The 13,630-nt window shown below is 41.4% G+C and overlaps 1 protein-coding gene across 1 annotated transcript; it reads right to left on the reverse strand.

Annotated features, from left to right (window-relative positions):
• Positions 1 to 183: 183 nt before the first annotated feature.
• Positions 184 to 10,884, reverse strand: LOC117298541 (protein phosphatase 1L-like). The gene is made up of 3 exons (XM_033781849.1): positions 10,370 to 10,884; positions 9,195 to 9,363; positions 184 to 1,273 (listed from the first exon to the last, which is right to left on the reverse strand). Exons 1-3 carry the CDS (start codon positions 10,769 to 10,771, stop codon positions 771 to 773), a joined length of 1,074 nt encoding a protein of 357 aa, XP_033637740.1. The 5' UTR covers positions 10,772 to 10,884; the 3' UTR covers positions 184 to 770.
• Between the last annotated feature and the right edge of the window lie 2,746 nt (positions 10,885 to 13,630).

The raw sequence follows: 13,630 nt of genomic DNA on the forward strand, positions 1-13,630 counted from the left end.
AAGTAATTTTCCACTTAAATACTTGAATTTCTTTTCGAGACTTCAGAATTAGATTTTGAGGTCTCGAAATCAAGCATCTGAAAGCACACAACTTCGTGTGGCAAGGGTGTTTTTTCTTTCATTATTATCACGCAACTTCGACGACCAATTGAGTTAATATTTTTACAGGTTTCTAATTTTGTGCATATGTTGAAATACACCAAGTGAGAAGACTGGTCTTTAACAATCACCAAAGATGTCCAGTGTCTTTAACTTGTCTTGAAAACTAACCTCTCGGCATCTACTGTGTTATTCATCATGACCTTAGAACAAGCAATCACACCAGGGCACCAATTTAGGGGAGAGGTTGCTAAAAATAGACAATCTCTTCAAAGCAGTTTCGCTGCAAAGTTCTAAATTAATTTTGAAATTTAGGCATCACAATTTGATAGATTTTATTATAAAGTATTTGAATCCATTAAAAAAGTTCTACTGAAGGCTTCAAAGCCGAGAATCTAATGAATTCCTGTGAATCTCTCTCCAATTCCTTGAGGTATTTCTGAAGCCAACTCCCGGTAATTGATTCCCCAGCTAAAAAAGCGCTTCTCATTCTCGAGACATCTGGTGTCAATCTAGAGGTCAAGTGATACCACCATCAAACATCATCGTCGTCGCTGAGTAGATCAGATCACTTAGCAACCCCTTCCCCACCTGGGGGCCGTAATAAACTCTTGGAGTAATGTACCTTTCTGCAGTCCAGAGCCGCGGGAGGGGTAGTGCTTCGATTCTCCCTAGTCTTTCTTAGCTACTGCTTTGAAATTGATCACCATTACAGTGATGTTGTCCAGCGACCCCCTGTAGTACGCTTGGAGGACGATGCTCTTGGCTCCAAAATGAGGCTCATCCAGCCTCTCTTTCACATACATCACAGCCTCCTCATTGCTGAAGGCGTCCCACAAACCATCACTGGCTAGAATCAGGAACTGCGGTTTGACCTCGGCGAGGTCAAATGTCTGTATGTCCGGATCAGCGACGACAAACTTACGGTCTTTTAAAGGGTAGTCTCCGATGGCGCGGGAGGTTGCGAGGATTCCCGCCACGCGCCACACGCCGTTGAACGTGATGAAGCCGCCGGCTTTCTTGATGCGTTTGCGCTCCTGAGGAAGCTGGGGCTTGTGGTCAAACGATAGGGGGATAGTTCTACCATCTTGGTCGCACATGACACCGCGGGAATCACCAACGTTGGCGACAGTCAGCTCATCACCAGAGAGAAGCGCCACCAATGCCGTCGTACCTGTTGATAAAATTAAGAAGAAAAATTGTCATCTTTGGGTGCGTTCAATTAGCTTCCCCACGCCGACCCGGTCTGCCCCCCGTACGTTCGAATAGCTTCGCCATTCCAGGGGCTAACCCGGGTCAGCCCCAAGTGCCCTGCTTGTGGAACGGGTCACTTGAGGTGCATGACAGCACCACGACAGGGCGAGGGTTTGTTCAATTAGCACTTGTCAGGGGTTCACCCAAATGAGCACAGCAGGGTTGACCCAGGGAAGTTAATCGAACGCACTCTTTGTAAACTCAAGAAAATTTGTTTCAAGGAATTGGTGTTGCACATATTTTATAAACTCAATCCCTTCAACTAGTTTTCAATTTACACGTCCATCAAACCAATCTTGAGAGAGATTCATCAAATTAGACTCACAGAAGGTCCTAGACGACACAAGTATTTTTTGTTGTCTTTCGCATGAGAGTGACAGCCTACATTGTGACAAGACTTTTTTTTGAGTTACACATATTATGTAAGTATGTGGATTTTACCACTTAAATTTGAGTTCTCACACTACTTCAGACAGTTGCAACATGTATTCTCATAGTTTGGGGCAAGCTTTTGAATTAGTTAACACTGGTTAAGTAAGAGACAATGAGCCTTTTTGGGATATGGCGGACACAATGCTACAACACTATACGGTTTGGGTAAATTTGTGTGTATACACCCAAACCAAACAGTATATTCCTATCATGTCCGCCATATACAATGTATGTACCTCAAAAAGGCTAATGAATTCTGAATGATTGTGTACGGCACAATAATACCAGGGTTTGCTCATCTAGAGGTTCAGGTAATACAAACACTTGTCCTGAACCATTTTGACAAACATGTATAGACCGATCCGACGCACACTGGGCGCGCAAGTGTTTAGCACCACGCGCCACTGCTGGGGTGTAAGTGTCCAGTTTTGTACACAGACATGAGGAAATCATGTTTCTTCTTACTCTTTATGGAAGTTAAACGTTTTCCTCAACGAATAACACAATTTCCTCAACAGGACATCATGATATACCAATGTAGATCACTGACCACAAATATTTGCAACAAAATATAAGCCGAATCCTCTTGAAAAAGGTGCTTGTCTTAGGCGAGTTAGGGGTCAAAGACGCGGAAACTGCATCAAAGTCGCTAAAATACATTACATCGGCAAGGTATTTTGTCAGAATTTCAGTATTTTACTTTAACTGCTTAATTTTAAAAATTTATCAAGAATGTAGTACGTTGTTAGATCAAGCAGCCATGTCAAGGAAATTTCATAGATTATCGGGGAAGACATTCAATTCCCATAAAAAGTGAAAAGGAAAACGATTTTCTCGTGTATTTGTGCACAAAACTAGGCAAAAAGACACCCCAGCAATGGCGCACAGCGCATGGCGGCCCCAAGTACTTGCGCGCCTGGATCGATCTATAGCAACTGTAGTAGAGGAATTCAAATTTCAGCAGTAACTTGTGATTTTAAAAAAGCAAGTCATTGTACCAGACATTATTCAAATTTGAATAGATTTATCGAACTTGGCTTATTAGGCCGAAAGGCAACAACAACAACATTGAAAAAACCCAAAAGTAGGGTGACAAACAAAAGGTCAAATTAAATAGGGGCCTACAGTTTTGATTGCATATCATTAAAATACTTGGATAGACTAATTATTCTCAGCACAAAAAATGTAGAGCACATTTTGAAATGTAACAGTGACTGAGCAGATTGACAAAATTGCACTTACATACATGTAAAGGGTGTGAAACACTGTTTTAACCCTTGGCTACATGTAGAGCCTTGTAATTTTCATTTTCATAAAAAAAAATCTTCATTTTCATGAGGACTCTATCTCGTGCGGAATGAGTGGATCACAACTTGAAGCCCCTCTTACATTAAATGACATTCAAACACAGCAAGTTCACTCTGATAACCAGCAAGAAATAATGCTTCAGGAAGTGAAGTGGAAAGTTTTTTTTTTAAATACTGGTACAAAAATTACCATTTACTTTAAAATACAAAGTTCTACTCAAACAAATTTATGCTTATTTATGCTTGTTAATTTTGTGTTTAATTATTTCTTTCAAGTGAGAGGTTTTCTGCCCTATAATTTTGTTGAAATTTGATTGAAAAACTAGCCCCCTCACCCTCTTCGATTTTGATATTACATGTTCCGGTAGTTGTTTTTCCCGCCATTGGTGTGGGCCCTTCATAGTTTTAAAGGCAGTGGACACTATTGGTAATTGTCGAAGACTAGCCTTCACAGTTGGTGTATCTCAACATATGCATAAAATAACAAATCTGTGAAAATTTGAGCTCAATCAGTCATCAAACTTGCGAGATAATAATGAAAGAAAAAAACACCCTTGTCACACGAAGTTGTGTGCGTTTTTAGATGGTTGATTTCGAGACCTCAAGTTCTAAATCTGAGGTCTCAAAATCAAATTCGTGGAAAATTACTTCTTTCTCGAAAACTATGGCACTTCAGAGGGAGCCGTTTCTCACAATATTTTATACCATCAACCTCTCCCCATTACTCGTCACCAAGAAAGGTTTTATGCTAATCATTATTTTGAGTAATTACCAATAGTGTCCACTGCCTTTAAGTAAAGACCCTCAACAATTTAAAAGTGAAATCAATGCTGTGTAGTGTGTAGTGCCTCAGAAAACCAAGGTAAAACCAGTTAATATTGTGAAGAAAAAAAATTATCCCAACATAGACTGGATGAAGGTTGTTATCTTCATTGTTATTGTTGAAAGTTCTACTTGGCTTACAATATCAAAATAGAATACCCTAGATCTGTGTAGACAGCCTCAAGGTCAGAAATGGCGGCATCGGGAACATCGACAAATCAACTTGATCGATAGATAAAATTATCAATAAACCACACGCCTGCATGAACAAGTTAATTAGTTAAAAATTGCGGTGATAGTCTCAGTGGGTGCGTTCAAAACAGTACTAAAGTTGGTTTAACTCATGGTTCAACTCGAACGAGTTCAACTCAGTGTGTCTGAACGGATCTAAAGTTAGTCCGAATTGAGTTCAACCCAAAAAAGATAAACCGTCCAGGGAGGGGGTTTATCTTTAGACCGCTTCGGGTTTATCTTTTAACACTGTATGTGGACAGAATAAAAAAAGACCACATCTGGTTTAACTCACAACAGGCAACCCATTGACCTCCGTAATCATTATGTAAACACACGGTGACCAATGAACAGGACAATAAACAGGATGTTAGAGTAACGGGGTTGCGTTTTCTTTGACCTCTTAAAACCAAAGATAAAGTGGATCGGGTTTAACTCAGTGCTGTCTGAACGCAAAGGGGTTTTATTTTTACGATCACCCCCTGCTGCTCGTAAAAGTTAAACCCGTTCGGGTCTAACTTAGTACTCTGTCTGAACATACCCACTGTGCCCGGTTCCAGGAATCGACACTTCACTCTTCCAGTGCCCGCTTTTTGTTTGCTTACATGTAGACCTGCTTCAACGAAAATGTCAAGTCCTGAATAACCTTATTCAGCGCTTTTCTGAATATATTCGTAAGTGGGACGAAGTTTGCTTTATAAGACCTAATCCTTGACACCATGAAATGGTTTATAAGGTTATCAGCGCAATATATGCTGCCAATCCAGCCAGGAACACTGGGGCGCACCCCTTCTCTTTTTGATATAAGTACACTGGGTTCTTTTATTGTCAAAGGATACAAAGCGCCAGGTTTTTATGCTGCAAGGTGGGTGGGATGAAGTTTGAATTATGAGACCTAATCTTTAGCACCATGTAATGGATTATAAGGTGCTGTGGCGCAATATGCAGCCAATCAAACCAATCACCGGGCGAACCTCTTCTCTTATTGATAAGTGCACTGGTTTCTTTTACACGTGTTACACAACATCTGAAGGACGATGCAATGGTTCAATGTCTTGCTTTTAAGGACCGAGTGTCACGGGCTGGGGATTCGAACCCACACTCTGCTGATCAGAAACACAAGAGTTTGAAAACGGTTTTAACCACACGCCGAGGTCTGGGTCTTGATAATTTACCTCGACTTCGTCTTGGTAAAATTATCAAAAACCTGGCCTCGTTGGGTTTAAAACCACAAGTTGAAAACCTCTTCACCACACATTGATTCCCTTATTAAAGTCACCTGGAAATATAATTTTTCTTCTTTCAAACATAAGAGTACATGCTTACGAACAATAAAACAATTTTTTTAGTAATTGTTTGTCACGAGTAATATGTTCAAAAAATATATAAAGTTGTTTGGGGCTGACTCCGCCTACCCCTTTTGTGACGTCAATCGAGGCAGACTTTGCCTGCAATGCGTATAGTAAACACACATGCAAAGTACATGTACGTCCAAGTCTTGAGTTGGTACATTTCAAAAAGTGTTTTTTTTTTTAAACTGTACAAACTCACGACTTGGTCCGTACCTGTACTTTGCAATTGTGTTTACTCTACGCATTACAGGCAAAGTCTGCCTCGATTGACGTGACGAACAGCGCTCTCTCGGCTCGGGGTCTACTCTTACATTTGTAAATAACATAAGAACTGATTTTTTAAAACCTTAGTTAAGTGTTTATTCACATTCCACTCATCAAAACACATATATTAGTGACAAAAGCTTTATTTTGACAAAATACCACTTCCAGGTGACTTTAAAGATTTGAACACATAGCCACAACAGACGAACAACAAGACTTTTAAAGGAGCCCTGATGATCCACCTCTAAAGCAACTTAAAACTACGGCGCAACATATTAAAGTGACAGAACGCCTATTAAGCCTGTGCAGGATGAACCGCGTGTACCCCCCGGAAGTGATAAAAATACTAATGAGAGCGCCCTCACGCGATAAAAAATATGGAGCATTGAACCAGAATAAAACCTAATTTTGTAATGTTCTGTTCAAGTAATGACTTTCAGTACTGAATATTAAAATCAAACTCATTTAGACAAATGAGTCAATCTCCTCTTATTTGTCTAGATGCATACGTGTTGTAGCATTGACATGCTTTATACAATGCAACATGAAACCAGGCAACATTTGAATGAAGTTACTAATGGGGTATGGCCTTCAGGCTAGACAGTTTTTCTATGAAGAATTTCTATCTATGGTATGCTGTCATGACATCTGTGTGTGTACACAATACTCACATTAGGTACAACATGAACAAACTAATGTCAAGACACTGGACACTATTGGCAAAATTTACTCAAAATAATTATTCCAGGCAGCATAAAAAAACGTACTAGGTAACGAGCAATAGTGAGCTGTTGATACAAGTACGTAGTAGGCCTATGTATACAAATTTGTGAGAAACGGCTCCCTCTGAAGTACCATAGTTTTTGAGAAAGAGGTAGTTCACTCACTCACTTTTTAGCCATCTGAAAGCACACAAATTTGTGCACAGTGCAGCAAGGTTGTATTTCTTCCATTATTCTCTTTCAGCTTCGATGGCCATTTAGTGGCCTCAGTAGCCAATGCAATGACCAGGGAATGCAATGACCAGGGAATGCAATGACCAGGGAATGCAATGACCAGGGAATGCAATGACCAGGGAATGCAATGACCAGGGAATGCAATGACCAGGGAATGCAATGACCAGGGAATGCAAAGACCAGGGAATGCAATGACCAGGGAATGCAATGACCAGGGAATGCAATGACCAGGGAATGCTATGACCAGGGAATGCAATGACCAGGGAATGCAATGACCAGGGAATGCAATGACCAGGGAATGCAATGACCAGGGAATGCTATGACCAGGGAATGCAATGACCAGGGAATGCAATGACCAGGGAATGCTATGACCAGGGAATGCAATGACCAGGGAATGCAATGACCAGGGAATGCAATGACCAGGGAATGCAATGACCAGGGAATGCTATGACCAGGGAATGCAATGACCAGGGAATGCAATGACCAGGGAATGCAATGACCAGGGAATGCAATGACCAGGGAATGCAATGACCAGGGAATGCAATGACCAGGGAATGCAATGACCAGGGAATGCAATGACCAGGGAATGCAATGACCAGGGAATGCAATGACCAGGGAATGCAATGACCAGGGAATGCAATGACCAGGGAATGCAATGACCAGGGAATGCAATGACCAGGGAATGCAATGACCAGGGAATGCAATGACCAGGGAATGCAATGACCAGGGAATGCAATGACCAGGGAATGCAATGACCAGGGAATGCAGTGACCAGGGAATGCAGTGACCAGGGAATGCAGTGACCAGGGAATGCAGTGACCAGGGAATGCAGTGACCAGGGAATGCAGTGACCAGGGAATGCAGTGACCAGGGAATGCAGTGACCAGGGAATGCAATGACCAGGGAATGCAATGACCAGGGAATGCAATGACCGGGGAATGGAGGCAATTGCCTTTGTTGCCTCAGCGAAGTACGTACATATGTGTACAGTGTAGTAAGACTAGTCTTATTAATCTCTGGTTATATTAGGGCGAGTCCTACCTTAGGAATAGCCTTCTGTTTTTAATATCTCCTATCTCGAGCGGTTAAGAGCACCGAATACAACGTGTGATCATCAGGTTGTGGGTTCGATTCGCCAGCTGTGACACTTGTGTCCTTAAGCAAGACACTTAACCGTTGCTTTGTCCTTCGGATAGGATGTTGGTCCCATGTGTTGTGTTAACACATGTAAAAGAACCCAGTGCACCAATTGTAAAGAGAAGGGGTTCGTCCAGGTGTTCCTGGCTGGATTGGCAGCATATTGCGCCACAGCACCTTGTAAACAGTTACATGATGCTAAAGATTAGGTCTCATAACTCAAAAACTTTGTCCCACTCACCTTGCAGTAAAATACCTCGCTTTGTATCCTTTGTCAGAAGGCGCGTTATAAATACAGTAATTATTGTTATTATTATTATTAATAAATACCTTGGACAGTTTCAAGTCTCTGATTGGTCAAAACCCGGTTACGTGTGTGAGTGTTATCGGTGGTATAAAGACCGGCTTTGAAAAATAGCGAATAAGTGGCCACTAAATCAGCATACATTGTGTAAACCTTGCGCGTTGCACTGTATCGCACGCTTATTTATATCCCTGTTAGTTTCATTGCAACTTCGTGCACTTACGCGTACGCGCGCTGAAAATGTATCAATTTTGAGTGCGTGCGTGTAACATGTGCGCGCGTATAAACTGACGCCGAGCTCATGCGCGCGTTGTAATGCACAAGGAACAGCTATCATCCAATCATTTGCCTCCTTTGACCCCAGTGAAGCGCTGAACAGATCATTAATTAAAAGAGTCACTGGTCTCAAAGATCAGTAATGCGATTAACACACGAAAGAGATGGGAACCATCAAAATCTCAAATATGGCCCCTGAACATGTCTGGAAGTACCGCCGAGAGAAAAGTCACAAAATTTGGAAAATTTTAGCCGTTTAATTCGCTAAAAAAAGGTATATTAATGGGAATAACAGTGTTCGTACCCGGTCTTCACTGCGTGGTAATGACCTTAGTTGTGGCTGGCGCTGTTAACGGACCTCGCCTCCGGCTCGGTCACGCAGTGAAGACCGGGTACTCGCACTGTTATTCCCTAATTATAAGTCCTAACAGGCATGCTTCGTTATTGAAAGGGCAATGGTTAGGGCACCCTATGAGCAAATTGGAAATTTCTACTGGAGCATTGGACGGGCACCAAGGCAATGACCAGGGGCATGGAGGCAATCACCCTTGTTGCTTCCATGAAGGAGCAGGCCTGTCCTAAGTTAGGTAAGGTAACGTGCGCAGTAGAGTATATTTATATAGGTATCTGCGCAATATAAATGTCCGTATTATTATTATAACGTATTCAATACATGTACACCATCAAAACAAAGTGTGTACATTTCTAAATGGGTTTTGAAGGTTCTTGTGGTCAGGTCAATTTGTTGTTTTTTTCTTACCTGCAATATCATTGTTGGATCGAGCCACGGTCAGAAACTTCTCGTCCAACGCAAGGATTTCCTCGATGAGGATCTGGGAGTGATTTGCCTTCCCGTCGTTGAGAAGATTCCGTAGCAGTCTGGCCATCACCGACTGGGAAAGAAGTTTCTCCGTAAAGTCTGCTGCAAACTGCTCCAGAGAAAACACAAGGGGTGAACTTATAACAAATCCTGTATACGTAGTTGTAAGCAAAGCTTTTCTGTTCCCAATTTCATGAAGCCATTTTTCAACCAAAGAATGGAGCTTAAATATTGTCTGCTAAAAAGCAAAAGCAATCAGGAAACCAGTCATAGATTTTAAATGTGACATTCTGTTTTGGTTGGTAATATTTATTCTGGTAAGCATGTTGTGCTTAGTGTAGCTGTTTTTTGTGCAGCATATGACATCGAGTACATGTACCTGGGCCCCATTTCATCAAAGAGCTGCCGAAGCTGACAATTTTGCTTTAATGATGTACTTTCCTGCTTAGCAGAAATGTGAAGGATACCAGTCACAAATCTAGATCAGGCATGGTATTTCAGTTGTAAACCTTATCATGGTAAGCATACTTTTGCTGTTGTGGTATAGTTTTCATTTGCTTCTAAAACCAGATCTATCAATCATGTCTGTTGGTTATTGGGACAAGCTCTACTTCTCGTTCCATGCTTGTATCAAAGAATCAATCCCATCACTCCCATGAATCCTGCCCTCCCGTACTAAAAATAGGGCTTTCTACTATTTTGTTTACAACGCTTAAGCTTTAAATATTCATAAAGCTTCTAAAGATTTGTTATTTAAATTGTATACTGCTGGGTCATTTAAAGTGCGAACACTTGTCTTTTTTTCGTTATACAGTTTTGCGACAACTGGGTTTGTGAAAACTAATATGCAAGCACACTGTCTGAATCATTTCTACCAATGAACTTTAATTTGCATTGTAGTTCTTGTTAAAACGAATGTGTGTGCCTGATTAAAAAGTTGAACAAGTTTTTTTGTGTTTTAATATCATGTAAACAACATGAAGTCAAAGGACCTACCACTACCAGTCGGAGACAGTTAGTTACTCTTCCCACAACTCAAGCAACAATTAATAAGTGCTGTTTGTGGTTAATAAAAATTGACCTAAATATTTCCATATTAACTATTTTTAGCCTACCGCTCCGCCATGCCCGTCGAAAATGCCATACATGGCCACACCAGAGTGATTCTTGTCGTGTACAAAATCATATCTATCCTCCATTCTAGGTCGACGTCCCTGGATCGAATAAACAGCAACATTGTCCTCCCGTAATTCCCACTGTCTTGGCCCTTTATCCTTGCCAAATCTGTCCGAGGTTAGAGGTACAGAAGCGGGTCGTCTCGGCACCGCCCCGCCGTTTGGTAGAGCCTTTATACGGCTCTTCTGCACAGACGAGCGCGCTCTGTTGAACACGCTCCGTAGTTGATCTCGGTGGAATACGTAACTGTACAAAAACAGCACGGCGACCACGAAGGCAACGGTTTCATATTTGAAGACTGTGTTACGGACAAGCCGACTCAGCACCGCTAGAAGGGTCATTGCACGCAAAAGAAGGCTCCAGTCTTACTCCTGGACATTTGTGGCCTCACATTCGGCCAATTTTCCACAGATTTCATGTCCGTTTTTGTCCTTCCCACTTGTCAAAGCTTAGGTTTGTTTTGATGTTCGGATCGTGTACAATTTTTACGTACGTGCACATTAGTAAGGTGTCCTTTCAACTATGGTTCTATGTCGAAATGCAAAACGTCAGGAGTTTAGACACACGGGCGATGGTGGTGGTGGTGGGTGTCGATGGTGGCGCTATTTGATTTAAATCACTCGCTCAAACAATGGTCATAAGTTGAACGTTTTGATTTTGATTTTGGCCCAAGTTTGTCCTTGCATTTCCAAAGGTAAATAAAGGAAAATGATCCCAAAACTAGTTCACATCTCGGGGATAAAAGGATTGATATCGCGAACAAAACTCGAGCTCGATCAGCTCTGAAATCCGACAGGTATTTTGGAAAGTTGGTCAGCGTAATATGGAAAAGTATAAAATCACAGCACTCATGTTAAAAGTAAAATAATTGTTAATGAAAAAAAACTATAAAACTTAACTATAAAACTTCCGTTTACCGGATGATATGATAAATATACTTTTGTTGGGCATTTCTTAAAAACTCTTCACGGCCGATTCAACAACTATGACAGAAGCCTCCAAAAAGCATAAAAAACTGAACGTTTTTGGCCTGAAAATTAATACTCTAACCTAGTTCGGACAACGTTGAATGGCAATAGAAGAGCACTCCTCTTTAAGTGATTTTTAAATAGACAAGAGTGTCTTTAAGAAATAAAATTTCTAAAGACACTTGTCTATAGACGATATGTGACCTGTGACATCACGTTTACAAAAGTGCCACAAGGCCTGGACTCCCTGTAAGCAAGATTTGTACACAGCCTAATGGAAGAAAACATCAAATCTTCTATTTTCGAGATTGCACAGTCTAAAGTCTTATAAACTTTGGATACGAATCGGGGCACATCACAAAACTTGTCCAGCCTTTTCTTTCATAACTCTTGGTTTCATGTGGGTATTATGACACATTGAAATATCAACTTTGCCCATGACCAGTGCAATAAGAACTTTGAGCTACTCGCACTCCATTTTCTTTTTTATCAGGCGATTTTGGAAATCACAAACTTTCGGCAAAGCTTTGAAACAACTGCACGTGGCGTGTTGTATTTTGGTTCAGCATCGAAAAGTTATCTACTGGTTGTTCCAGGGTACGTCTAGCTAAATTACTCTGTGCGCTATCGCATAAAAAAACCGCTATTCGCAATTTTTTTTGTTACCGAGGTATAACCACGGAGGAAGGAAGTTGTTCTCATCCTTATACTGTGGCTGTGCCGAGATGTAGAACAAAGAGCTACTCCAGCAGCTTTTTCCCTCGTACTGCATCCCTTTAGAACCCCTTACCTGGTGCATGTTTCCCTTCATTCTATGATCTTCCATCTTTTAAGAGGAATGTCAATTCCTACCGTCAGCTCCACTGAGTTTCTGCATGCATGTGCTCTTCCTTTTAGCCCTTAACCTAGAGTGCCCGCCCGCTGCCCGCCCCTACAACGGCGGCGTATAGTGATACTCTAGGAGTCACGTGACCGCAACCTCGCCCCATGGTTCGATTTATTTTTTAACCATGTTTAGTCAACCTTGTAACCACTCGACACACCCTAGGGACGAGGTTGACGTGACCGTGCAAAGCCTCATGTCGACCCCTGTGCACACAAGTCACATGCGACGACTGTGTGCTACGCTCACCATTATTTTGATAGGCAATAGGTTTACGTGTAAACGCTGCGTCGCCTAAAATACACACTGAATAACACACAATTTTATGTCCCACCAATATTATTTTCTGATGATGACGTCAGGTGAATTGGGTCAATAAACCGATTGGTCTACCAATGGGTGCGTTCGTTTAGCTTCCCCGGGTCGACCCCGGTGTGTGGCGTTTTTCCCCCAGGACGAACGTGTGCAGATAATTACCCACGTTTGTCACGGGAAAAAAAAACGCCACACACCGGGGTCGACCCAGGGAAGCTAAACGAACGCACCCTATGTTTACATATTCTGATCACAGCTGACAGCTATACCCCCTTGTAATCAAATAATTTGAGGGTGAAAATAAAGGGATTTGCAGCTTCTTCGGGAGAGTTTTATTGAAAATATAGGCAGCCAAATCAATACAATGAGGGCATGTAAAACCACACCTTCCATACACAAACACAATATGACATCGTGTGTGAACATTCTCGTGGAATTTCCTAGTTGGTGTGGAACACTGTTTCAACCCATTAATGGCATTGTTCTGCAACCGGTAACAAACTCCGTAACATTCTACAGTGATTTTGAGAGTTGAGTCTTTATTGAACAAAAAATTGCAACAGTAATCATGTCTTTTTTAACGCACGTTAAAATGCAGTAGGCCGTGTTTGTTGTGATGTTCAATACCCACTACGTGACGTTGTTTAGCGCACAAAGGGGAAAAAAGAAGAAGTCTGCTGCCACCAAGTGTCCCAATGTCACCATTGTCATAAATTTAAAACCGCTTACAGTCATTCTTTAACTAAGTTTTTTATTTAGGTAAAGAAAAAAATAGAGTGTACCATAGTTACCAGGAAAAATAATAAGATAATAATGAAAGAAAAAAGACCATTGTCACACGAAGTTGTGTGCTTTCAGTTGCTTGATTTCGAGACCTCAAATTCTATTCTGAAATCTCGAAATCAAATTCGACAAAAATTACTTCTTTCTCGAAAACTACGTTACCGCAGAGGTAGCCGTTTCTCACAATGTTTTATATTAACAACCTCTTCCCACAACTCGATACCAAGTAAGGTTTTATGCTATTTTAAGTA

This window comes from Asterias rubens, chromosome 13 (genome assembly GCF_902459465.1).
Source record: "Asterias rubens chromosome 13, eAstRub1.3, whole genome shotgun sequence".
In the NCBI taxonomy this organism is placed as follows: Eukaryota; Metazoa; Echinodermata; class Asteroidea; order Forcipulatida; family Asteriidae; genus Asterias; species Asterias rubens.